Below are 25958 nucleotides of genomic sequence, written 5' to 3'. Positions count from 1 at the left end.
TATAAAGTGCGGTTAATTGCTCCTAATCGTTGGGGGGCAGAAAAATGTCAGACTTGTAGACTAAAAATAAAATGTAAAACAAAATAAGAGCAGTCTGTTATTCATTTCGGGGCATTTTTCTGCATAAAGAAGTGACTAATAATAATAATAATAATAATAATAATTAATAATAATAACAAATCTATTTTCTTAACCACTTGTCCTTACGAGGGTCATTCATGTACATGCAAATTAAATGGACTTAAGTATTGGAACATGTAGTTCTTAATCAAAATGTTTAATCAATCATATGTTTTACATAGATGGAGTAATAAATAATATTCACGGGCGTGCACACGATTGATTTATGTTTTCAAACAACACCAAGCCATGTTAAAAATCTTTTTCTGTCCAAGTAATGTACACTACTGGCTGCATAATTGTGCTTAGTCATAAGCAAATGAAATACAGTAGTCAATGACATCCAGTGAGATTAATGTTCCAACAGGGGGCGCCAGATTACCTAATATACGTATTTGTGAAGAAAGCCGCTTAAATTCTTCATAAAACCACTACGGTAGTTATATTTGTGAAAGTTAGTAGTTGAAACTTGCATCTAAAATCCCGAACTTATATGAAATAATTGCATTGATATTATTATTTTCATAGCAGTTTTAATTAATTTGGTAGCTAAATCAACAAAACATATTTAGATTTTGACAATTAGATGACTTTAGGGGTAAATTACTCCACATAAGATGTTAAATGATGATATTAATAAAACGCAGAATTGCACATTTACAATTCCACACAGCGGTGTGTAGAACTTTTTATTCCCACAGTGCGTCTCGACAGGCAGATTTTTTTAAAGCTGTTTCATTGATGAATCGTCCAGTACGTCACTCCAGTGTTTTCCACTGTTTGTTGTCATTCCTCGTGGTGGCATTTCCATGACCCCAGCACTGAGCCCGACGTTGGCCGGCGTTAGTTCCCAGCTGCGGGAATGAGCGTCCATCTGACCGCAGCAATGGAAATCCATGGAGTAATCTTCTTATGTAAAGCACAAAACACACAGCGTGTAATCCTTCCGACCTCTTTGGTGACACCACAACTACTAAACTCTTGCACTGTGCAGTAAAACAATCATTTCCACATGGGAACATGCTCAATGAATGTGCATTCCAAATCAACAGGTGGCGCTATGTACTGTTTGTGTTGCTGCTGTGTGTTAAAGGTTTATAATTAATTTTAATTAATTCATCGTTAACCCATCTGAAGCGCTATTTGAGAGCAGATATTGAATTTTAATCATAATATGGTTTGTTTGAACATTTTGGACTTTTAAAAAGTTATTTGAATATGTTTCATAGTCTTTTATTGTAAGAAAAAACAAATCACAGTATCAAAGTATCACGACTACCCAAATTGCTGGTGATGTCATCATAGTCTAAATTTACAAGTACGTTGGCGTCACAACAGTATATCTATATATTGCCCCAACTGAAAGCAATACTTGTTCATAAATCTTATGAAATAATGTTGTACGTCATAAATCGTTATTATTACTCGATGCGCGCACGTGCTGCACTGTTACGAGCACACGCTCCCAGCTCCTCCCTTCCATGTGACGTCATCTGCCCCGCCTTCCTAACTGTAAACATAGTGTTCATCCGCGCAAGCTTGATAAAGTAGTGCGGGTTTCACTATTCGTGCCCGTGTTGTGCACACTGTGCTCACATCACGTGTACCACCAGGCAAAAGGTGAATTTACCCGCTTGTTGCCCACATCAATACATGTTATTCCTTTAATTTACATATAAACATGCTGACAATGTAGAAAGTGATAATAAATCACGGTCAGCAGTTGGTTGGTTATCGCAAGTGTCCAATATGCTCGCAGTAGATCGACGTTAAGACCGCTTACAATAACCTGGCTAGTCAACAACTTTGACGTCGTTTTCAAAAACTATTCGTGGTAAAAAGGAAAGTGACATTTGTCGTAAGTTACTTAGTTTAACCGGTGAAATGAAATGTTGGGACTCTCAACCCAAGCGGAGGGATACAAGCCCCGCCTACCTCCGCTTCCACCTTCTCGCCGACCGCGCGGCCGCCTTCTGATTGGCCTTCATAACGTAAAAGCCTCGCTCCCATTGGCCCAGGATGCCTGTCAATCACATAAGGACACCGCCTCAGAACGAGCTTCGGCTCCATTTGCACTGTCGCTAAATAGTTACACCGCACGTCAAGTCGGAGGTAATTCGATCATTCGCAACCCGGGACGCGCTCAGCGGCACGCAGCACAGTCGGCGGCCGCGATTTGGGACGCTTTGAGCCGGCGTTAGACGCACCCTGACCACGCTCGCCTCCTCCGGCAGATGCGGATGCTCTTTTGGCCCGGTAGGTGACTGCTTCTCTTGGCCGGGTTCGTGTCATCTTTTTCGGGGTGAGCATGTGTGTGCGTCCGCTGCTTTGGAATGTGCGTGGAAAGCTGGAAGACGGAAGGTAGTTTTCTTCTTTAGTTCACGTCACTCCGTTTCAAATGCAGGACATATTAGTCGTGTTTACATTTTTCAAAAGTGATGTTTCGTTATGGGGCCAATCACACACTTTGTCAAGAATGGAAGGGGGGGGGCATCTGCCTCGAGCAGCTGGCTTTGATGCAGCCGCATTTTATGGAATACATGCATGAAACTTTATGCATGTAACATAATTATCAAAGGCGTGATTTGGCTTTTTCTTTGGCTTCAATTCCGAATCAAACTGCGTCCCATATAAAGTTGAGTCAGGCAGTTTGCTTTCTGGACTGGTGGTGATGTGCTTCACTTATTTGCTTTGCACTTAAACATAATTGAGACTCTGTGGCGGTGAGCGTTTTATTCAACAGAAGACATTTAGTTAAGATTTTAATCTGGAACAGACAGTTCAATGGAGGTTTTGTAAATAGTGGTAGTGACTGTTTCACCTTGGAACAGCAGGTAAAGAAATGAGAAGAGAACATTTTGACATTTCTAGTTTGAGCTCGGTCAATCAATGAAGGTTCTGTGATTTTTACCCTGGACTAGACAGTTGGTGTAAACGAAGGCCACATGATGGCGACAGTTTGACCCTCTCCTGGATGGTTCCAATTTCATGAAGGTTTAACCCTGGAACGGACAATAAATTGACATTTTGACCCTGGAACAGAAATGGAATGGGGTTGTGTGATTGAGACTCGGGTTCGTCAGAGTTGAACCTTTGGATTCAGAAATTTTCTGATTTCCGATGCATCGGCCTATTAATGACCAAAATCAATCATCAATAACATAACTTATTATTTAGTGTTTAGAACACTTTGTCTATTAGTGTTTAACTTTACCACAGAGAAAAATGGTCAAGAATCATAAATTAACCCCAAACTGGATTCTTTCTGCGAGTTCGTTCATCACGGTGCTGATTGTGAGAGCTTCCATGTTATTGTTTACAGTAGCAGAGAAGGCTGATTCCTTCCACGGTGCTTGTTGACGTCTTTACGATGGCGTCTATTTACTCAGTGCGTTAAACAGCAGATTTACAGCGCGCGTGGAAGTAAATCACAGTTTGGCCGCGGGAAGACGGTTTGTGGCGGAATAAAACGACTTTTGCGCCGAGTCCATTTCTGCCCATTGCGCTCTCATTACAGCACGTAATTGCCTTTCTCCTGGGAGGAGAGTGTCATCAAACTTCTCATTTCCTCCTCAGACCCACAAACCATTTTGCCGCTGGTTGCCGCTGACACTAGTCGTCACTTTCTCATCAGCGTCTTGGATTTATTTGATGCAGTTTCCCCGCTGTCGCACTTAATATAGCGCAGATTTTTTTTAAAGCCATTGTTTTTTTTGGTGGAAGACAAGCAAGTCCAAATTTTGTGTTTTGTGTAGTACCATATTGTGCCACAACGTGAGGGGCAGCACTGAGCTCTACTGGAGGAAATGCAGCAGTCAATAGCAAGATAAGAACAAGATAAAATCAAATGAATGGACAAATACAAAATATTCAATGCTATATATAAAAGAATCACAATATTAAATACATTATAAAATACAAAAATATTCTAAAAATAGAATACACAATTATATAACATTTTACATTTTAACCTGCAAAAAAAAAAAAAACAGTTTAAATGTGATTGTATGCTTTACCCTGAAAGGTTCTTTAATGGCCTGCGTGTTGGCATCCACTTCAAAGTATGCAATCTACACATTGTAGGTGGACTTGTCGGGCGAAAGGGGGCTTAAGCGGCAGATACTTTATGAGCTTAGTGCCACTAATGTGCTTTTGTGTTTCCCGAGAGCCGTGACTGCAGGTGGGCGCTGCACATCGCATCGCTGGCCACAAACTTCCATTTGTGTTGTAAGCGTGTGTTGACTGCAGTCAAAACACAGCAGGGAGGAACCAGCTCCCCCTCCTGGAGGGGCAATCACTCTCTTAAAGTTGGCCCTTTTTTTTTTTAGGTTAGCATTTATTGCATTTAAGTCTTTACTTGTCCTCCTCTTCGGCGCTGCTCATTTAGGGAAGAATATTCCCCTTCTCTTTCTCTCTCTCTCTCTCTCTCCTTTTGCCCAACTGCTCCAACATGACTCGGCTGGCGTGCACTTCAGACGCGACACAGAGCACCGTTGTGCGCCGCAGGCCGCGTCGCAGCGACCGCTCGCTTTGCCGCACGTGAACCTTCCGTTCCCTCTGGATCCTTTGCAACGTTTTCCTCTCCTGCAGTGAAGCAGTGACAAGAGATCACATAGAGAATGCTTGTTTTGCCTACTTTTTTTTTTTTTTTGCTGCAAATGCTACCACTGTTTCCAGCCAGGTTTGAATCGGAATCAAACGTTGTAGAGTTCAATGGAGAATCATCAAAAATCGTCAGCGGAATCGTTTTTTTTTTAAAAATCGTTCGTGATCAGGCCCTAGTTCGATTCTGAGGGAATATTCTAAACACCATATAGCAGTCCAAGTATGTCAACGCAGCTAACCCTTAGTTGCTATCATGTAGCGATGCTAATGTGCTGCTGTTGTAGAAAGCTGTCAGGTTGGCCTCTCGCCCATCCGCTCGCCCGCAGTCACGTTTTTTTGGCTGCTTACCTTTCACCTCTCTTGCGGCAGAGGAAACGTCCTGCCAGGTGAACATGTGTTGTCCGTGTGCCCGCTCACTCTCCAGGGTAGGCCAACACACCCACGATCCTTACCCCATTTTTGTCTATTCCCATGCTCGAGTATTAAGGCAGGAAGGAATGGGCTCCCTGCACAAATGGTTCGTGGGATTGGTAGTGTCCCAATACTTTTGTCCCTTTAGCCTATTTGTATGCGCCGCTACACAATCAATTAGCTGCATTCTGTACATCCAAAACATTTGTAGCAATTAATACTGAAGTCATCTGATCTTAGTTTTCTAAGTGCGTTGTATTTTTTTGTTTTGTTTTTTCTTGCATATCCCCCGAGAACGTTAATAAGTTGATTTAATCAATGCTCATTCTGGGAATTGCCAGACAGCCTGTGGTATTGTTCTCATGTTCCCTACTGTTTTTTTTTTTTTTTTTTTTCTTTTCTCAATGATTTGAGATCATTAAAAACTCCTTGTGGCTGTTTGGTTTTTCAGTGCTGCAACGTGATGCAATTAGGCTTGGTTTCACCGCAACGCACTTCACAGAAAGCCGTGTTGGCAAACAAATGTCAATTGATTTTTTTTGTTTGTTTTTTTTAGATTTAAAACATACAAGTCCATCTTTATTACTAGCTCAGCTCATTACAGAATCTTGTATGAAAAAATGTTCTTAGCAGTTTTGGAGCAGCTTCACTTGACATGAAATTTGGCAGGCATGTTTATCTTCAGTAGACCCACAAAAAAGAGACTCTAAACAACTTAAGCTTCATCTATTTCTTTTTTTTTTTTTTAAAGTTCAGTCCCTAAAATCAGTTTAACAAAACAACGTGAAATTTGGTTCATGTTTCTATCATAAGTAGACCCACCAAAAAATTTCCATGCTGGCAAGGCACTGTGTTTTTGTTCACACGGGACATTTTAGGGTTGAACTATCAATTTCCAGGACAAATTTGTCCTAGATATTCCGTCCAACTGCTTTCCAACCAAAAAATATTTGCTGGAATTGGGCTTTTATTGGTTGAGCCTTCCTTTTTGGTTCAAATTAGTGCCGCATGGTGACTTTGGCGTTGCGTCGCTTCAATTCTTGGACCGATTAGAACAATAATGGACACTGGATCTCCCCAAGTGGACAGCCGGCTGGCCTTCACTCCCCGTTCCTAAAGGTCAGCTGGACTGGGATCGTTTACACTGCGATGATCTCATTGTGGAGTCATTCCTGATCTTGGCTGTCATCTGTCCACGCCATGTTGCATAAACATTCATGGAAATTAAAAGGAGAAGAAGAAAAAAAAAAAAGCGGTAATCCCTGCTCAGTTGTCGATTTTGGCTAAAAATAATCAGTACAAAGCGCTAAATTTATCCGCTCCGCCTCGGACAGAATTGCTCTAAATACGCCGCTTCCGTGCCAGGATGGAAATGACCGACCTGGCTTTGGTTGCCGCAGATGAGCAAATGAAAAATGCTGAATGAAGACTCCATTTGTTTTCATCGGGGATTACGGCATCTGACAGAATCTGGCCTTCTCATTACATTTAATATCCGGGGAGATCGCTGCCTGCTGACGCTTTTTTTTTTTTTCCTCGGCAAACTGTGGTGGTCCCGCGTCATTCCGCAAGCTGCGGACTCTCATGTAGGTTAAAGGCAATTTGGAGCGCAATTTACGGGATTATCCTCAAGTGGCGGGGAAACGGCGGCGCTCGGAGTTTCTGCGCCACACACAGAAAAAAAAAACCTCTGATGCCGGCTTGACCTTGACTGGGTCACGGTGTCAAAATCCACTTAGATTCCATTTGAATCCGTTTAGTTCGGCTTCTGGCAACCTTCAGCCATGCCGTCTTTTATTTGAAATTGCATTAAGATACTTCTCAATTACGCTAGCCGGGAGCTTTTGGCAGAAGATTGAAGTGGACTAGAAGAAATCGGACAATGAGAGTTTTAGTTTGGATTTTGTGCTCGTGTCGAAAGTGACAGTTGAGTCAAAGTCGCAAACTTCACGCTATTTGATTGTAGAAGTAGAAAGCTTCACTTGGGTCGGCGTTCTCCGTTTTGTCACTAGCAAAACTCGGATTGTTGTTTTTGACAGTTGTGTAGCATCAAAAATAAATAGCTTGGTAATTGTTTGAAAGAAAATGAATTGCGGAAAACTTTACTGTCTCTATCCACCAATCAAGACAAAATCTTCAGAACAAGTTAACCTTTAATGGACACCTGGAATCGGCCATCTTGACCATTGCCGTTTCAATCCAAAATGGCCGACTTTGTTTTTCTAGCTTAGCTTTTTTTTAAAAACTACTTTTTTTATGTGCTTACCAGATCTCTTGTTGCTCGGTGAAACTTGCTTCAGGAGCTGAATTTTTAAAGAAAGCAAAGTTTAAAGAAGTTGCCAAAGCTTGGTTGGTCAATATGTGTTAGCTTAATGCTAACGTTAATGCTAACCTGACCACTCTGAAATAGTAGACTTCCTGTGTGCGTTCAGACTTTTTGTTTTTATATGTCTGCTTCGGATACTTAATTTAAGTCAAACTCTCTTTATGGGTGGAATAAAAAAAAAAAAAATCCCCAAACTCCAGGGGGCCATCCATTTGGATGTGGGCTTTGGCAGTGAGTCTTCTGGACTGAGCCAGCAACAGAAGGTGAAACCAGAAGGAGGTCATGTGACGCCGGCAATACCAAAGGAGCAAGTGCGGTCCAACCAAAAAATGGTTCAAGCGAGCAAAAAAAAAAAAACTAAATGTGAATTCCGACTCGACCAGACTGAACAGAACTGCCGGTGGCGTAGCGAGCAACCTCCACGTCTTTAGTTCCGTCTTCCCGAGCCGCGACGAGCGCTGCTGTCAAAAAGCGTTGGCAGCGACTCCAACAAAAAGCATTTCTGGCAAAGACGACTCGCAGCTCGTATTCTGCTTTGGAGCAAAAGGCGCTTTGATTACACAACACGGAGGCTGGGAGATGAGTGTACTCCAAGACGCCTTTATGAAACAGACGTATGACATTTTACAGATTCGATATTTTTATTCTGTGCTCTTGCTACTTCCTGAGTCCTCATTTGAGTTGCCAAAATGAGTGGAAGCATTTGGATTTTATTTCATATAAATTGATGATATTATTTGGCAAAAGTACAGAAGCAAAAAGTAGTGAACCAGTCCCTGGTTGAAAAAAGGGTACAAATTCTTTAACACACTGGGCGTAAACACAAACAAGCAAAAAGGTCCTGGAAGTGTTTCGATATTCGCTCGGAACGTGTGAAGATTTCTTTTTTTTTTCTTCTTCACACAGCAAAGCAAGATGACGCTCACTTGCAGTCGATTTGGAGAGCCAACGAGTTCTAGAGAGAAAGCGCACTTGTTTGGTGTCAGCATGGCAGGCATTAGATAACGTTTTATTTGATGCTGTTCAATGGCTGACTCGTCCTCACCTCTCGCCCAGGCCTCTCCAGCCCACACACTCGCACACAAGCAAAAGACACACACATCCGCCCACTCACACACACACACACACATACACGCAGCGCACACAGTCTCCGGAGGATTCTGGCACTTGTTTATGTTATTGAACTGGTTATCACATTATAGCTGCAACTCCAGAGTCCTCCCGCTTCCTCCAGGAGGATACGCAGCCATCAAATGATGATCTTCGCTTTGTGCGCGTCTTCTATTAGATCAATTTTAATGCATTTTTTATTGCATATCTTAGAAAAACGTCAATTCGAAATTTGTTTTTGGAATAATATGTTCTGTGCCAGCCCAACTAGTGTTCTGATTGATGTTTCCTTTGTGGAATATGAATTAAACAGGCAAAATCCACTTTTTTTTATCCATCTAAGGAGGCGGCCATTTTGCCACTTAGCTATGACATCACAGTTGCTCAGGTTACAACCAATCACAGCTCAGCTTCAGAAAACTGGTGAGCCACGATTGGTTGGGACCTGGGCAACTGTGATGTCATTTTCACTCGACAGCAAGTGACAAAATGGCCGCCCCCTGAGATGGATAAACACAAATAGATTTTTGATGCTACATTCAAATTCCACAAATACAATATTAATCAGAATGCTGTGTTTGGACTAACGGCGGCACATACAACATATTATTGTGAAGAAAATATTTCACTTTAATCTTTTAGGCTAATCTACACACCACTTGAGTTCAAGTGTATCTCCCGGTGCTGATTGTGTCGCTCATGCTTGTCGCCATGGTGACAAGATGTCAGTGACTTCTCACACTGGTCACGTTAGCCCGGCTCACAGCGATGTTGCACGCCACGCTCATGAATATGAAATATGAAATGAAGTTTTTGCCTCACGCAGCGAAACTGCAGCACTTTAGCGATGGAGGACAAAGTCGTTTGGCGGTTTTTATAAAGTCAAAACGTGGCTGTTTTTGCATACACGGCAGGAATATATCATGCGCAGATGTTTTTTTTATCTCACTTGTATTTATCGTCAAAAGAACAACACCTAGAAATGTTTTGCTTTCAAGTCTAAGCTTGTCCTAAATATCCCGCCGCATTTCACTTTTTTTTTTTTTCTTCTGACAAAAAGTTTGTAAGCAGAAATGTCAGCATCTCGCTCCTGACACTTAAATGTTTCCGCTCACAACCGTTTTAATTTGCAATAACTTGCATGAAGTGAAATGAAAAGCAAAACATTATGAACTAGTCAAATAGTCAAACGCATTGTAATGTTTTAATTAAAATGAACCTTTGAAACAACACTCGTCAATAACTGAATATTTTCTTGACATATTGCGAGCCATGAAAAGTGTTTATGCCTTCAGGATTTGTTGAGTTTTCATTGAAACTAATTAAATAATCAAAGAGTGGTTAGAAAAAAAATATTGCCTTTGTAAGCATTTTCCTTGGAGTAAAACTGTATTGCATCGTAAATTGTATCGTTGTGTAATTGGGGATAATCACATCGTATCATTTTATGCACTTGACTTCCTGTTTTGAAACTGTAGTCAATTTTTATCGCTTTATATTTGGAGAGGATGTTGGATAATTGGAGTGAACTCAGTTCAACACCAGCAGGTTTTCAAAATTTGAAAAATCATTTTACTGTTTTATTTTGTGTGGCCCTTTTCTCACCGTTTATTTTGGTAGCTGTGTTTCGGAAGAATGTTTTGGTTTAAAAAAAAAAAAAGCTGCCTAGTTTCATTAACTGTAATTAATCGCTGTGCTCGTTAAGGACTTTATTTCCCTCCTGCTTCATTGACGTTAAACCAGAGCGATCATTACGTTAGCATCATCCAAGTACTGTTTGTGCATCCTCCACATCCTATTTTATATCGAGCTCCACATTATTTCCATTCACTGACGGATTAACATGTTCTTCTTCTGATCATAATGCCGCCGCCACCTCCTCCTTGCCTGAAGCAAAGAAGCTTAGAGCTTTTAGCCGGGCTCACCGCTAGCTAGCATCTGTCGCCACACACAGGCCCTCTCCGACACATGCTCGGAGGGTCATAAAGGCTTGTTTTCATGCTCGGAGAGGACGTGGTCGATATGGCAATTCCTCTGGAGTCACAACAGGTGTGTGTCGATTTGTGTATGTGTGTGTGTACACATGGTGAGCTCTCCAAATGGGGGACAGAGGACTTATGAAGGGTCCCCTCTGACCCACCTGTAGTCTGTCAGCTGTTGTAAGCCTGTTAAAGCGTCAGCTGTTTCTGAGGAGAAGTGTGTGTGTGTGTGTGTGTGTGTGTGTGTGTGGTCAGTTGTCGCTTGCACTTACAGCATCTTTTGGGGTTGTGACAGTCCCACTTCATTAAAATTCAACTTTTATATTGAAATTTCGAACGAGAAAATCTGGGGGGAAAGTGCGTCGGCCATTTTGAATTTGAGCTAGACCCGAACGTGACGTCAGATTCCTAAAGTTGCTCCTCCGAGGAAAGCGTTTTGTTTTTGGTGGGGTGAGTCGGCTCTTATTTTACCGCACGTAAGCAAAAACGTCTGCGGTCGGTCGGTCGCGTCATGGGAGTCGTCGCAGCTGTCGGGTGATTTATGACTTTAATTTGCTCGACAGATTAAACTATAACGCGGCCGCACGGGGTGGCGTGTTAATGAGGATATGGCGGCAAAGTCTGGTCTCTTTGCAGATTCTTCCTTTTATTAATTTCACCATCAAATGAAGCAGCAGCAGCTGAGGACGTTTGTAGTTTTTTTTTTAGTGGGCAGCTGAGCCCAGCAGACGTGGAACGTCTGTTAGGGCTCGTCGTGACGCTCTTGAACTTTCACCTTTGGCTGTGACAGCTTCAGGGAGGATGTGTGGGGCGGATGGGGAGGGCCTTGTCGAGACAGAGAGTGTCGCCTCGTATTTGCTAGAAATACTGTATGACCGGGATTTACTCTTGAGAGTGCACAAAACATATTTATTTACATTTGCATGCTTATAACCATGGCAAAAGAAATAATACACAATTTTTGGGGGGAAAAAAAACATAAAGATATTAAAAGAATACAACGTTCTTACGTAAAACTAATTTGAAAACACTGACAAATATTATACAAAAAAATATTGAAAATACGCAAAAAAAAAATCAAAAGTATAAAGAGCAATGTACATGTGTGATGTAATAAATAAATAACAAAAACACACATTGTCAAATCTGCATAAATGCTAGACAGAAAATACACAAAAATTAGAAACTTAAAAGCCAAAATATTGGGCACAGTATTAGACACTTTTCAAAATGATATAGTATATACATTAAAATAATCCATACATGAAAAATACCCCAAATATTAAAAAATGGACTTCACCTGCTTAGTTGGGGACCTTCTCTGCCTCTGTTATTTTGCTACCTGTCTGCAACTTTGTGCCAGCCAACAAGTTGTGGTTCCATCCAGACTTCCCTGTCGACTGTAAAAACTTAAAAATCGACGATAAAGCAAACGAACAATTGCGTGGGACGCTTTGCTCCTCTCAGCCTCCAAATCTGCCTGTTTTAAAAGGAGCAGTGTCACTTTGAGGCTGTGAAAGGTTGACGATCAGAACGTCTGAGCGGCTTTCAAGAACTTTTTTATGTCTGCAGCATGTTCCGCTTTATTACACTGCAGGATTTGTCAAACGTGTGCGAGCGAATGTGTACAATTGCCGCACAATGTAGGTCAGAGCAGAGGAGAGCTTTGTCATTTTTTTTTCTTCTTCTAATTTCTCCAATCCTCCCCAGGGAAGCAAAAGGAAGGCTCATTTGCATAACGGCGTCAAAGCCTCGCGAGCGCGTCGTGTTCATTTTCACGCGTATCGGTGGCAAACGAGCGTGACTCCTTTTTTCTTTTGTAAAGCGACACAAACAAACAAACAAACAAACACGGCGGACGGCGTTTGGCAGGCACAAGAAGCCAAGCTCGGCTTTTTACTTAAATCCACGCGCCTGCAGGCCGGCTGGCTCGCTGCTTCTTTCTCTATTTCTCCCTTCTTCTTCTTCTTGGAGAAGAATGTGTCGCTGCCTCCCCCACCCAACCTGGCAGGTCTTCGCTTGGCTCGGCGAGAGAGCGGAGGAAGGATCACAGATCCTCCTTTCGGGCTGACGGCCAACATCGTGTGTCGGAAGGATGGGGAGAGGAAAAAAAAATTAATAGATCATACATGGACTTCCACTTGGGCCACCCAATCCTCAAATTGTTACCTAGTGAATGTTTTTTCGATGAATCGGATAAAACTGTTTTGATTTCCATCCTTTTATTCAGATATTTCGAAGTGATGGTGCAGAAAACATTCAATGTTTTGAACATATTGGAAAATAGGTCAAATCCTGTTTTGTTTTGATTCAACACAAACCTAATCAGACAATGGCGGAGAATAAAATCATTTACTGCTACCAATTTTAAATAAAAAAAGTATCAAACCGATTAATCGGTAACTACAAATCTTTACGATTATTTTACTAAGCGATCAGTTGTCAATTAATCAATTAATCATTGCACCTCTAATATATATATGTATGTCCGATATCGCTTCGTGACATTGGCATTAAGACCAAATAGACGGGTCACCAAATTTATCCGGAAGATTCAAGATGTCCTTCAAAATAAAAGGCCCGGCTTAAAGACTGTAAAAGGAGCGAGCGAGTCCTTGCGAGCGATAACGACCGGGCTTCCCAAGGAAGAACTCTCCGCCTGGTGACCTTTCTTGACCTTGAAGTCTCCGCCGGGGCCGGGAGGGTGTGGGAAACGGGGGGCCGGCGGCGGGCGGAACACTCGCGTCATTGACTTTCCGCACAACGCCGTAAATGTCCGAAAGGGGTGCAGCGCTCTCGTCTGTGCCACTGGTCCCCCTTGGGCCACATTCCAGGAGGCCGTCGCGTCTGGAAGCAATAACTAATAAGGACAAATCACGACGGGTCGCCAGGAGCCCAAAAAAATACAACCGTGCTTGACTAAACCAACAATCTACGATTAGAGGCGATAGTCTAGTGTTTTTAACCTCTTATCACCCGGTTATCCATCGGTCCATGTCGATACCAATATCAATATAATCCATATTTGGACGGATCCACCCACCACCACCACCACTTCAGTGTCGTTTGGCCAAGAGGCACGAGACATTAGCAATGTGTTTGTACAACTCTCTGACAGCTGAGCATGTGTGTATGTGTTGTGTGTGTGTGTGTGTGTATGTGCACTTGTCCAGCTGTCTTTGTGTGGACTGTGCAGTTCAGATAATCCAAGTGGTGGTCAGAGGCACGGGCCCATCGTATCTGAGTACTCCGAAAAAGTCGCCACGGGGAAAATCGGTCTGGCTCGCTGACTGTTCACACCCACAACGGGAAAGAAAGACTACAAATTCGTATCGTTTTAAATACAAAATGAGTTTCTAGACTCAAATGATGGATTGTACCATTAGTTTGATTTTAAAAACTTCAAAACACCGCAGAGCCATAAACTCGACTCTTGAAATGGATTAAACAGTTTAATGGGGAAAACGTATTTAATAAAAAAAAAAAGTGTCTTGAAATGAAATCGTTTTGGCTCAAAACGGACGCTTTGATGGCAAAAACATCCCAACGTGAAATTTTGCGCGACATGATAGATTAAACTCCTGAGATGGTTTCAACATCTGGTTTGATGTCGAACATGCAAACTTGAAACGCTTCAAAGTGATTGACTAGACCTGAAATGGAGTCAATTGATGTTTTCAAGATGACGTTTTTGTCACTTAAAAACTTGTAAAGTCTTCAACTAGACTCAGAAGACCACGTAAACATCTGCTATGGATAAAAAGGCAATGGCGGATGTGTCCTAGCGTCCTCTGGAAATCGGTAAAAACTGAAAAACGTAAAAGGTTGAGATGAAAATGTTGACTGGTTCACATTTTAGTTTGGGGAAATTCCAGGAATTTTATTTTAAAAAAGGCTAACGACCGCAAAATGATCGAATGGGTTTCACAAATTGATTAAGCAGTCTATTTGGTGTGAAAAATATCAAAAGGCAACATTGTACGACTGAAAAAAAATCTGTCAGTGTTCAACTGATGAATCGGTGGCAGTTGCTGAAGGCATGCACAAGCGACGTGAGAGGAGGAGGGAGGGAGGGAGGGGTTGTGTTGCCGGGTGTTCAGCGAGCAGGGTTGTTTGTGGGTATTCGGACTTGGGGGGTGGGGGGGGCACGGGGCGTTCCACCAACAGTTGTCACTTGGACGTTCTCTGGCGGAGCGACCACGCTTGTGTGCTCCGTCGACCTTCCTTTCTTTTGCGACCGGGACGCTAGCTGCCATCTTGGGCCTGGTTCTGGACTACCGTCTGGCTTCAATCCAGAGTCCCTGTTGGGTTCCCCCCCCACCCCTACGGTAAGAGGGATTGATTAATATTCTCTAGGATCTGACCTGTGTTGAATTTAATTGAGTAGCTCCGTACCTTCCTTATAATCTGGAATAAAATCTGGAATTGCATAATTTAATCTTGATGATTATTATTTATTATTATTATTAATTTGGAGCTATGGAGGGAACTAAAAGGTTTCGGTTCAGATCCAATTGTTGGTTTGTTTGATTTTTTTTTGCTCTTTTATTGAGTGGAATTTTACAACGTAGATAGCAGAGGTGGAGGACTCAAGTCACATGACTTGACTTGAGTCACACTGAAGTCGGCAGTCTTGGACTTGCCTTTTTACATGTGAAATCTGCTTTTTCATTTTTTTTTGTCTTGATTAATGACATTTTAATCCAAGTAGGAATCTCATTTTATATACACAAAAAGTTAAGATGGATCTCTGAAATTTAGTTTTTAGCCTAGCAACCGGGGACACTTTGAAACGTGACCATTTAGAAGATAGCGTGGAGCGGCTGTCGTCAGTTGCCGAGCTGACTTCAAATTGGGCTAGTTGGTGGGGGATGTCATTGAGGGGGGTCGGAGGGGGTTATGTGTCTCAAGATAGATTTACGGCCCTGCTAGCTCGTGCTGCAGTGAGCCTCATAACGCCACACCTGTTGGTTTCCCCTCTTGACTCGCGAGGCTATTAATGTGTCTAGCGTCGTGATTGGTGGGCTCGCCGCCACCTGTCAAGACGCCATTGTATATACCTTTAAAATAAAGCAGCGTAAATATATGTTTTTTTGGCCACCATGCCAACCTGCGTTAATTCACCTTGTGTCAGTTATGCTAGCGTAGCCTCAGTGAGTTATGCTACGCTTGTTAGCGTATCCCCAGAGCTGTAAAAGCTTCACCATATTATGAGGGATATTAAAAACTCAATTCAGTTGAAACCGGCTTTCTTAATGGAAATAAATCAAATACAAATCATTCAATCATAACTAGTAGCCATTCTTGCAGTTCCGCTGTATGCTAGGCTAGCAAAGCTAACAGAAAGCAGTCATCGGGGCGGTGTCCAAGCAGCTGGCGGCTGCTCGTTTTAAAGTTCATCTCGACAACAAACGCTTTTTTGACCCCCTTGCGTTGGTTGTGTGCCAAAAAGCTGTTGCAGTTGTCAAATTGTGTGCCAGGTTGTTTTGTTGTGACTTGAATTTCGTTGTGAATGACGGATCAAATTCATTTTCGCCGTGAAGGCCCGAAATGTACATGTCAACCACCAATTTATTTCTTCATAAAATGATCTTCATCTTATCATTCAAATTCAACTATCATGAATGTTTTCCTCCACCTCATAATTGTTCCATTGGTTCTTTGAATGCTTCAGGTCGGTTCCATTGTCTCGGCACGGCTAGATTCTTGCCTAACAGCAGCAGCAGTGCCAAGAGAAAGTTCCAAAACACAAACAATCCCGTACAGCACTTTCCCCCCCCCCGCCCCCGTCATTGTTCCGCCACTTCACAACGATGTCACACCTAACGGCGTGATGGGTGTGACCCCGAGGCTTCTTTTTGCTTCCTGTTGTTGATCTTACCAGACAGGTCAAACCACATAGTCGCCGTACGCTCGTCATACCAAGCAAAAGCATTTTTTGGTTTGTTTTGTCGCGGCGGCGGCATTCGCCTGTGATGCACCGCCGAGGTTTGCCGATTGTCCCGACGACAATGCTGGAAGGTTTCATCAGGACAAACTTATTTAGTTCACAAAATGAATAAGCAGGACGTAATTGCTTGACTGCTGTCCATGTGGAATGGGCAAAAAATAGCTGATAAAATGACTATATTGTCGGGGATAGTCGAGAGCGTATCGGTTTCTTTTCTCGTTCACACCGACCTTATTTAATTATTTGATTTGGAGATGTTTGCCATCACATGAGACGACTTACATATGTGCGCTTTATTTTCACTTATGAAGTGAAACTAGACGAAAAATAAACACCCTCCTTAAATATTAGTCAAAATTATATATATATAAAATATATATATATGCAAAATGCAATACAGTTATAGGAAAATCCCCCAAAAAAATCCCCGAAAAATAAAGAACCTACTTAAATATTAGTCAAAATTATATTTTTTTTAAAAAAAAAATAAATATATATATATATATATATATGCAAAATGCAATACAGTTATAGGAAAATCCCCAAATATTTTGGGGTATTATAACTTGAAAATTGGGCAAAATAATTATCTATTGGAGAAAAAATGGGGGGGAAATACACAAATAATAATTTTTAAATATAAATGTTGATTTTTTTTTTTTTAAATAAAAATATGTGATAAGGCACTGTGAAAATTACACGACTAAAAATATATCATTTCTTCAGCACCCATCTTTGTGGAAAGCATTGTCAAAATCCAGCAATGGCAAACCTCTCATGGTGTTGCTACCCGGCTTTCTCCATTCTCGCTTTATCCCAACCTTCAAATCAACTCCACTTGGGCTTCCTTTCCTTTGCACTGCATCAACACCCCCACCTCTCTCTGCAGCCTCACCCGTGATTGGTTAAGTGGATTGCGAGTAGGGGGGATAGAGAGGTGAGATCATGTTCTTCTGCCAGTGCTTGGCAGCATGGACGCACAAAACCATCTTTCAGATACCTGGCCAACATATTCCCCCCTCCTCCACCTGCAGATGCTCCCACCACTAAATCAGCTTTGTTGACACAGCAAAGATGGACGCCGAGCAACTGCGGCGGTTCGTAATGTGATCAAATATCAAATACTTGGTTACTTATAGATTTTTAGGCTTTTTCCCTGAGTTCACTAGTTCATTGAGTACTTTTATTTTTTTTTTCCACCCCCCTAGACGGCAACCCGCTGTAAATACCCCGCAGCTGATGCTGGCACAACAGGCTCCAAAGCAAATCTCAGTGGGTCATGGGAGGCCATTCAGCGGCCCACTTAGCCAAGCGCTATCATGTTAGCCACGTAGCTAAATAGTCCAACCAAACCGGAATTACACTTTCAATTTAGGCTTCAATGCAGTAATAGGAACCGAGCCCAAGTATTGAGAGAGAGAGAGAGAGAGAGAGAGAAAAAAAAGCTGCCTGACATTCGTAGTTGTCGTGTTGGCTACATCTGGAATTGGTACAAACATTACGGAACGTTTTGATCCAAATAAGAAGCACAACAAATCAAAGACGTGCATTCATCATTTCCGTCAGCTGAACAGCCGCACAGAACTTTTTGTATCGCTCTGCTTATTTGTCATTTGCGTCATTGTCTCTCGCTGGCGTCTTTCCTTAATGTGAGCGTGTTAGTCCAGTTTGTTGAGTTGGCACTTGGCACCGATGGCACCACATCGCCTAGCGAGCAGGAAAAGCTTTTCGATAAACCGCAAGGGCGCTGAGGTCACGCTTATGGAGCAGCCCAAAAAATCGATGAAAGAAAAATTTGAAATATATATTTTTTAAATGATTATAAAATAAATAAAATAGTAAATATGAAATTATTATATGAATTAAAAAATAATGCAAATTACATTTTTCATCCAGAAATTATATTTGTAAATTATTACCTTCGAAAATTTATCGACCAACAGTGCTTCCAACCTGATAAACCTATTCAATACAATTTTTTTTTTTTTTTTAACCCGCTGCCACTGCTTGCTTTTTTTTTTTTCCCCAATAAATTCTCTCCTTGTATTGCATTTAGCCCCTTTCACACGGCTCAAACTGGAATCGATGTCCTTTTGATTTACCAACTGCGTGAAAAGGAATAGCGGAAAAACAAGGACAGGGGTGTGAAGTTTGACACCTGACACTTGTTCCGCCCCGTTGTGTTGAAAGCAAATGTCACTTTCCGTCTCGGGCGTAGGAATGAAACAATTTGTTTTATAGTGAGAAACCGTGACAAAATGTCAGTGGCAAGCTGTCAATTCTCCAGTCTTTGCTATAAAACCTCGTCGTAGTACATCGCTGGTGTCCGACCCAAACAGCTGTGATTTTGTGCTTTGACTCCGCCGTGTCACGGTCACCTATTTTCCGCCTCCAGGAATAACAACAGCGTGGAACGCGGGAGCCGGAGGCAGCTCGTCGGCGGTAAAGGTCACCCGTTAGCTGACCTCCGCCGTCCGGCTCGATCCGGGTGACTTCCCCTCCGGCCGGCAGGTGATGGCGGCAAGCGAATGTTCTAGTCGCACCGAGACCCCTCGCGGCCTCTTCAGCTCCACGGCGGAGAGCGGATTGAAGCTTTGAAATGCAGCAACAGATGTCAGGGATAATGATGCCGCCATGCGACATTCTCAAACTGCTCTTTTAGCGCTAATCTGTGTGGCAGGCGGCTCCGAGGCAACGACCTAGCATGCCCCCCTCTTGCCTGAGCTTAGCCGACGCGTTCGCCCGGGTTCTCCGTGCTTTTTAGCTTTTCAGAAAATCTAAAATATCCTATCGTAGCTACCACTATGTTGTTTTTTCGTCCAATCAGATTTCAGCCTCGCTGTGTTGCTATGACAAACTAATCTGTCCTCATTCCTCAGAAGCTGATGTAACTGGCAATGGGATTGTTTTTTTTGACTCAAATCCATCCACAGAAATTTTGTAAGATACCAGAAAAGTATTTTTAATTGATGTAATTAATTTTTAATTGCGTCTTGTCTGGAAGTTAATTGGCGCTCGTTTTGCTCCATCGTGATCTGATGCTGTTGGTGTCAAAAGTCCATGAGACAAAACTTAAAATGTTGAAAAGCAAGGATCATTCCCACTGAAGCATCTGGAATGAGAAGAGTTTCTTTTTTTCCTTCTTCAACTGCTTCTTCTGCCCAGTCCGTCTACTGGGACAATGTAGTTTTCATCAAAAGTAGCTGCACCTCAGATATTCTTCATTTCCTCAAGAGCGCCACCGCGTCACGTCTGCTTTTATATCCGCTCACAAAATGTCCACATTCTCCTGAGAGAATCCACTTTTCATGTCGTCGGGCATCCCCCAGGGTTCCTATCTAGGTCCTCCGCAAATTTGCTAATTATCTGTGTTTGTGTATCTTTCACGACACCGCTCAAAACTTGTTTAACATTCGGGGTGGCTTTTAAAGAGTTGCAACTCGACCACCTCGAGTGGATGAAGGATGTTCTCATGCCATGAAAAATCCCCGCGAGTTGCCTTTGAACGCTACCTCAGCTAACGAAAGCTGCGACTGAGTGTGAGAATAACACACACTCACCTTGTTAGCGTGTGGATTGAACTGCTAGCGAGCGTGTCATTGGGAAGAATGTGCAAGACATTAGGAACACCTACTCCTTTCTCGGGCTTGCTTTTTTTTTTTTTTTGTAATACCCGCAGCGCGCTAATGATGTGATCCAGGTAGAATTCATTATCCTCCTCTGAACTCTCTTATCAAATCTGTGCCAGCGGAAAGGGAGGCGACCATTTGAAGAGGAGTTAAAAATGGATTTTTTCCGAATGCTGGATTTCACTAAGATGTTGCCGACAGTTTCGACATCCTCGCTGTAGATGTTCTAGCCTCCGGTTCTTCATCAGGAAAACAATTAGTGCCGCACTCCCTGCCTCCGTCTCATCAGTGAATAATTCATAGATAAGTTTGGATGTTACAAGATTTAAGTCATTTTCTTTAACTGAAAAAGTCTTAATATCACAACAAAAGGGTTTTTTTTTCAAGAAAAAAAATCCAATATTAATGAGATTTTAAAAGAAAAATACACAAATTAATTTAGATTCTTTTTCATGCAAAATGGGGTTGAGAAAAAAATAAAAATAAATGAAATAAAAAAGGTTTAAGTAATATATTTTAATTGTATTTTTTTTAAATAAAAACATCTTATATTTAAATTACAATTTTTCCCAAAAAATTCTTAATATTAAGATAAAATAATTTGCGATTTATTTATTTATGTATCTATTTATTTATTTATTTGCGGTTGCAGAGGTGCTAAATTTCACAAGGGTATTGCGGAGGATTTCGACATTCTGCCGTAGTTGTTCAGGCCTCCGGTTGTTCATCAGGAAAACAATTAGCAGCAAGCCGCCACACTTCCTCTTTTGCTCTCATCGGTGCATAATTCAAAAACAATGAAGCTTCCACTCTTAACGCTGCACAAACAGGAAATGTCATGACCGGCAATTTCAAACACTTTGAATTACCATTTGAAATTATTATTAGCATAATCATTATTGACATCGTGTGTGCTTTAAGTGGTTGGGAAAAAAAACGATACAATGTTGCCATCTTGGGATGACAACTTGAATTGATGAGCTGGAACCATGTCAATATTTTCACTTCAAAATTTAGCTCCTGTTGCTATATTTGCACGTGGCTAACTTTAGCTCAAATCTGTATTTACGTACAGTAGCAGCCATTGAATTTGACCTCCATCCGCGTGACACAATGAAGGCGGGCAGGTAGGCAACGAATGTCGGCGAGCTGGCGTCATCTCAGCTCGTGTGGACTCAGCGTCTGCACCCCTGCCTGCGTATATGTCTTTATTTATGGACGGCTATTTTTACAACGCCGCCGCAAATAGTAGGAACGGCGCCCAAAAGTAGCCCCGGTCTCCCTCGGCGTTCCCGGCCTTCTCATTCATTCATGACTTTGCACCAACACTGCACGCGTTCTTCTTCTTTGGAATTTAGGAATGTTCACCACCAACTTTTAATACATACATGCTTGGCTGGCGGCGCCGTTTATTCAGACGTAGGCTGGAATGAGACTTGTTCTACATGTTTTTGGCATTTATTTACATTTAGTGTCTTTAGTTATTGAAGTGGATTTTTTTTCATTATTTTTTAATATTTTATTTATATTTATTATTATATATTTTTTTGTCATAATTGCTTCTTTCCAAGAACAAAAATAAAAAGAGCAAATAAAAAAGCGAGACGAATTAACCCAAAAAAACCAAAATTTACATTTAGTGTCTTTTGTTATTAAAGTGGATTTTTTTTTCATTCTTTTTGTATCATTTTATTTATATTTATTATATATTTTTTATAAGTCATAATTGCTTCTTTCCAAGAACCAAAATAAAAAGAGCAAATAAAAAAGCTAGACGAATTAACCAAAACAAACCAAAAACCCACACAGACAAAAGGCTCCAATGCCGCTGTCATCTCTGCGTTGGCCGGCGTGCCAGGCGGCCCCGACCGGGCAGCCGGTTGCCGTGGGCGACCGTCCGATCAGTGATGTGGCGGTGATGCCTCTAATGAAGCTGACACAGCACAGCCTCCCTGCTCGCCGGGCCGCCGAGGGCCTCCTGCTCTGCATGTAGCAACAACCCCAAACATCCTCCCTCCACCCCCACAGCTCCACTTGTTTCATGTGCGGCTGATTTGATGGCCGCCTCATTTATTCTCTTGTTTATCGGCCGGGTCGGGCAAAGACGGTGTTTGTAGTAGCTAAAGTGGGTCACGGTGTGCAAAGCGAGCCCCCTCGTTCACCGCTCCCCCTGCCCGTGTGTTGTTTTCCAGGAGCCGGCCAGCTGAGGTGAAGGCGAGGGCACAGTGTGGATGAGCCGCCCGGCCGACGAGGACCATGATCTGAACGCTCGCTCGTCCTCTCGTCTTTCTCCACCGTCGTCACCGAGTAAACGGCTCCCGCGTCCGGCAGGAAGTGTTTAAACGCGCCAGCGGGAAGTGGAAGAAGATTCGGCCGTCACCTGAACCCCCCCACCCCGCCTCCGCCGCCGCCACATCAACATGGGGAGGAAAAAGATTCAGATTCAGAGGATCACCGATGAGCGCAACAGACAGGTTAGCATCGCTCAATTGCTTGTCGCGCTGATTCATCGAATCGCTCAAGTCGTTCGATTCCGAAATAAGGTCAAAGCAAAAACTGGTCTCTGCAAGGGCTGAAACGAAAAATCAAAGCTCAGAAGTCATTCTTTTGTCACGGTAATGAGTTCATAAAATTAAGAACACATAATAAGTAAATAGCTGCATTTAGAATTGTTTGCATCGAAATGATGACTCTGATTGGCTGTTAGCTAGCATATGCAAATTACCGTCTAGTGAGTCAAGCTATCAAGGGCTGACTTTTCTCCACCTTTTGTCGCCATTTTTTCGAAACGGCTCAAAATGAGCATTTCTTTGGCCCTAAGAATAATAACAAAGACCAAGCGAAGCAATTCCAAAAGGGCTAAATAATAGAAACAGAATCTAAATTTCCCACGGGAGTGTGCGCTGGCTGTTGTGGCATCCCGTGTAGCTCGAACAACAACACTTGACTGTTCTCTCAGCAGTATCACCACAACACGACATCAAAGCGTGATTTTTTTTTTTTTTTTTTTTTTTACGAGGCTCATTTCACACGTCGCGGTGGGCTTTCTCCCAATTGGTGGAAATAAAAAGCGAGAAGATATCTGACAAGAAAAATGTCCTCGGAGCGTGCTTGTATCAGCAGCATATTGTCATCTCGGTTAAAAAGGCTAAATGATCCATCAAAGACGAGTCGCCGGCTAAATGGGCTTCTTCGCTCTATTGAGCACGTTGAGTAATGGATTTGACATGGCCACCTCCAGCAGCCTGCAGCCGGCGAATAACAAGAGAAGAAGAAGAAAGTAAATAAAATGAAAAGCTAGGCCGCCTGCTTTCTTTTTTTTTATTCTCGGCTTTTGATTTCTTCCTCATCAATCCCAGCAGGTTGTATTTCCATAAAGGCGCGCAAATGACGCCCGCAGGCCACCAAGGATTCTTGTTCAGACGCAATCTGAGCTATTTGTGGACCGGTTAATGGATCCGGAACTCGGATCAGGTGGCCGGCGGTTAGTCGATAGTTTGACCAACTCGCCGGATTGAGTCGCAGGAATAAATTAGGAATTGTCTCAACTGCAGGAACTTTAGTATGTTTGATTCCGCAACGATTAATTGAATATTTCCAATAAGATGTTCTCTCCAAGGACAATTTGCTGGTTTGGAAAAAAAAATCTTTTGAAGCTTAATGAAGAGCGACGCCGGTGAAAGGAATTCAAATGGATGTCGGAGGACATGAGCGCCCGTCACCCTCCTACATGTTGATTGGGGAGATGTTCCGTTCCATAAGCTTCAAAAAACAAAACAACCACTGCCAGTGTAGGCCCGGCTGGAAGCGGGACAGAATCTCCAATTGCACATTTCTCCTTTCAAGCATTGTGAAGCATTGCTAGGTTTTTGCTTTTTTTTTTTGGAACCAATATTGCCATTTTGGAAACGTAAACATACAGTGCACTGGCCAAATGCGATTTCTTATGTGTAATCCTAAAAAGATTTTTTTTTTGCACCATTCTGGTGTGCCACAGCCATTCAATGATAATTTTAGCCATTCCATTGTGTTCATGCTAATGTGCCCTAGAAATTTTGGCTACCAAAAATGTGTAAAATATAATTTAATTATTTAATTTGATAATTTAATTCTATTTAATTTAATATATTTTGATCATTGTTTACACTAATTATTTAAAATAAAAATTGTATTCATTTAATTATATTTAATTTAATATATTTTGGTCATTGCGTACACTATTTAAAAAAAATAAAAAATTGTGTCCAACCCCAAAAAATCAGGCTAGCTTGAAGTTGTACAAAAAAAAAGCAAAAAAAATACTCCTCATAGTTAATGATGTTCCAGCCCTGCGTGCGAGCTAACAAACGCTAGCGACCCGTCGGTTACGGGAAAACGACGAATCGGCGCCGGCTCTCGGTGGTGCTTTTCCTCATCCATCTGCCACGCGAGCAGAACCCTGCCAAGACACTCCATCCTCTTCGCTTTATTCCGTTGCCATTGGTTACCTGCTCTTCACCTTGCACACGTCCAGCTACTTTGTCCCGGATCGGACCTGAGAAGAACAAAGTGGCTTAGTTGAAACAAAGAGATGGATGGATGGATAGATAGACGCTAGTCTCTGCGTGATTATTGCAAATGCCTCGTTATCGATGTGCTCTCATTAGCCCAACATATACGGCGAGACGAGAGGATAAGATAAAGGAACGGAGGACGGAAGCGACTCGGTGTGAGGTCCTTCTTTCCCGTTCTCCTCTTGTCATCCTTCCATCCCTGTGCTGCTCTGACATGTTGCAGCATCTGTCATGCCTCCTTCTCACTCCTCCTCCTCCTCCCCTTTCGCCCTCGTTCTCTCGTCGCTTCCTGCTGCCACAAATCAAATTATATCGGGGTCGTATCCACGGGCAACCACTCCCCCCCCCCACCCAACCCGTTTCCCACCTCATCACACGGTGCCGCGATCATCTCACCCCCACCCTCCCCTCCAGGACTCATCTTTATCTCCATGCCTATCTACATATCACACACACACACACACACACACAATGACATGTTGACACACTCATTTCCTCAAGAGTCATCTTAACTTAACCTCAACCTGAAGCTCATCCCAAAGCGGATTTGCGTACACACACATGTCCAGTAAGCTCCAGCCAATCAAATTGCAGATTGTTAAGTGGCACCAAAACAAGCAGATCTGTATCGGCTGCCAAAGAAGAAACTACAAAAGAGTGCTACCATGTTTATACGCCCAACATTTTGTATAATTGAGCTTCTGTTTGTGGATGGGAAAGAGGCTTAAAACGGAGCCCTGTGGGACACCACAACCAAAATAAGCTTAACTGCCCAAAGTTTTTTTCCTGTCTTGTCCAAACAAAACCCAATCTACCTTCTTGGTTAACTGAAATATTTTATTTCAAACAATTAGCACCTTATCACTCACACTCACCTTCTGAGCTCCCTGACAAATGTGTGTGTGCGCGCGTTTGTAAGAGTGCTGGCGTGGAAAAGAGCATGGCAGAGTGTGAAAGTGACGAGGATAGTCAACGTGACAGCAGACGAGAAGCATGTTTGGCCAGCCGGTCCTCAAGTCTGTTGCCTCAAAACAGCCCCCCCCTCCCCCTCCCTTTAATGCAATCTGATGCAATGAATGGCGTAATGGAAACACAAGCGTGATTAAAAAGTGTTGAAATCGTACTTCTCGTTAAATTGAGAGTAAACAAGACCCGTCGGGATGATCTGTGGATAAAGCTTACGCCTGTCAATCAAGAGCTTTGGGCCCCACATTGTTAAATGGAGAGAAGTCGGGAAAAAAAATTAGGATTGAATGGTGGAATACGTTCCGAATG

General features: G+C 42.4%; 1 protein-coding gene and 1 long non-coding RNA gene across 6 annotated transcripts in view; one reads left to right on the top strand and one right to left on the bottom strand.

Moving 5' to 3' along the window:
* Positions 1 to 535: 535 nt before the first annotated feature.
* On the bottom strand, positions 536 to 2571 carry LOC148391655 (uncharacterized). The gene is made up of 3 exons (XR_015860867.1): positions 2328 to 2571; positions 2056 to 2143; positions 536 to 1029 (listed from the first exon to the last, which is right to left on the bottom strand). It is a non-coding gene; the product is annotated as an uncharacterized LOC148391655 (long non-coding RNA).
* mef2d (myocyte enhancer factor 2d) overlaps positions 2170 to 25958 on the top strand; it is a 35412-nt gene continuing 11623 nt past the window's right edge. For 2 of the 5 annotated variants that reach the window (XM_088387197.1, XM_088387199.1), the window contains exons 1-2: positions 2170 to 2376; positions 22323 to 22604. In XM_088387197.1, coding sequence (XP_088243323.1) covers positions 22551 to 22604 — 54 coding nt within the window. In that variant the 5' untranslated portion in view covers positions 2170 to 2376; positions 22323 to 22550. Of the gene's footprint in view, positions 2377 to 10480; positions 10622 to 22322; positions 22605 to 25958 lie in introns of those variants that run through there. The other 3 variants (XM_088387194.1, XM_088387198.1, XM_088387196.1) reach the window with 3 other exon arrangements.

This window comes from Syngnathus floridae, chromosome 10, assembly GCF_059516105.1.
Source record: "Syngnathus floridae isolate MCC-2025c chromosome 10, RoL_Sflo_1.0, whole genome shotgun sequence".
In the NCBI taxonomy this organism is placed as follows: domain Eukaryota; kingdom Metazoa; phylum Chordata; class Actinopteri; order Syngnathiformes; family Syngnathidae; genus Syngnathus; species Syngnathus floridae.
This window is presented reverse-complemented; position numbering and strand designations above follow the sequence as displayed.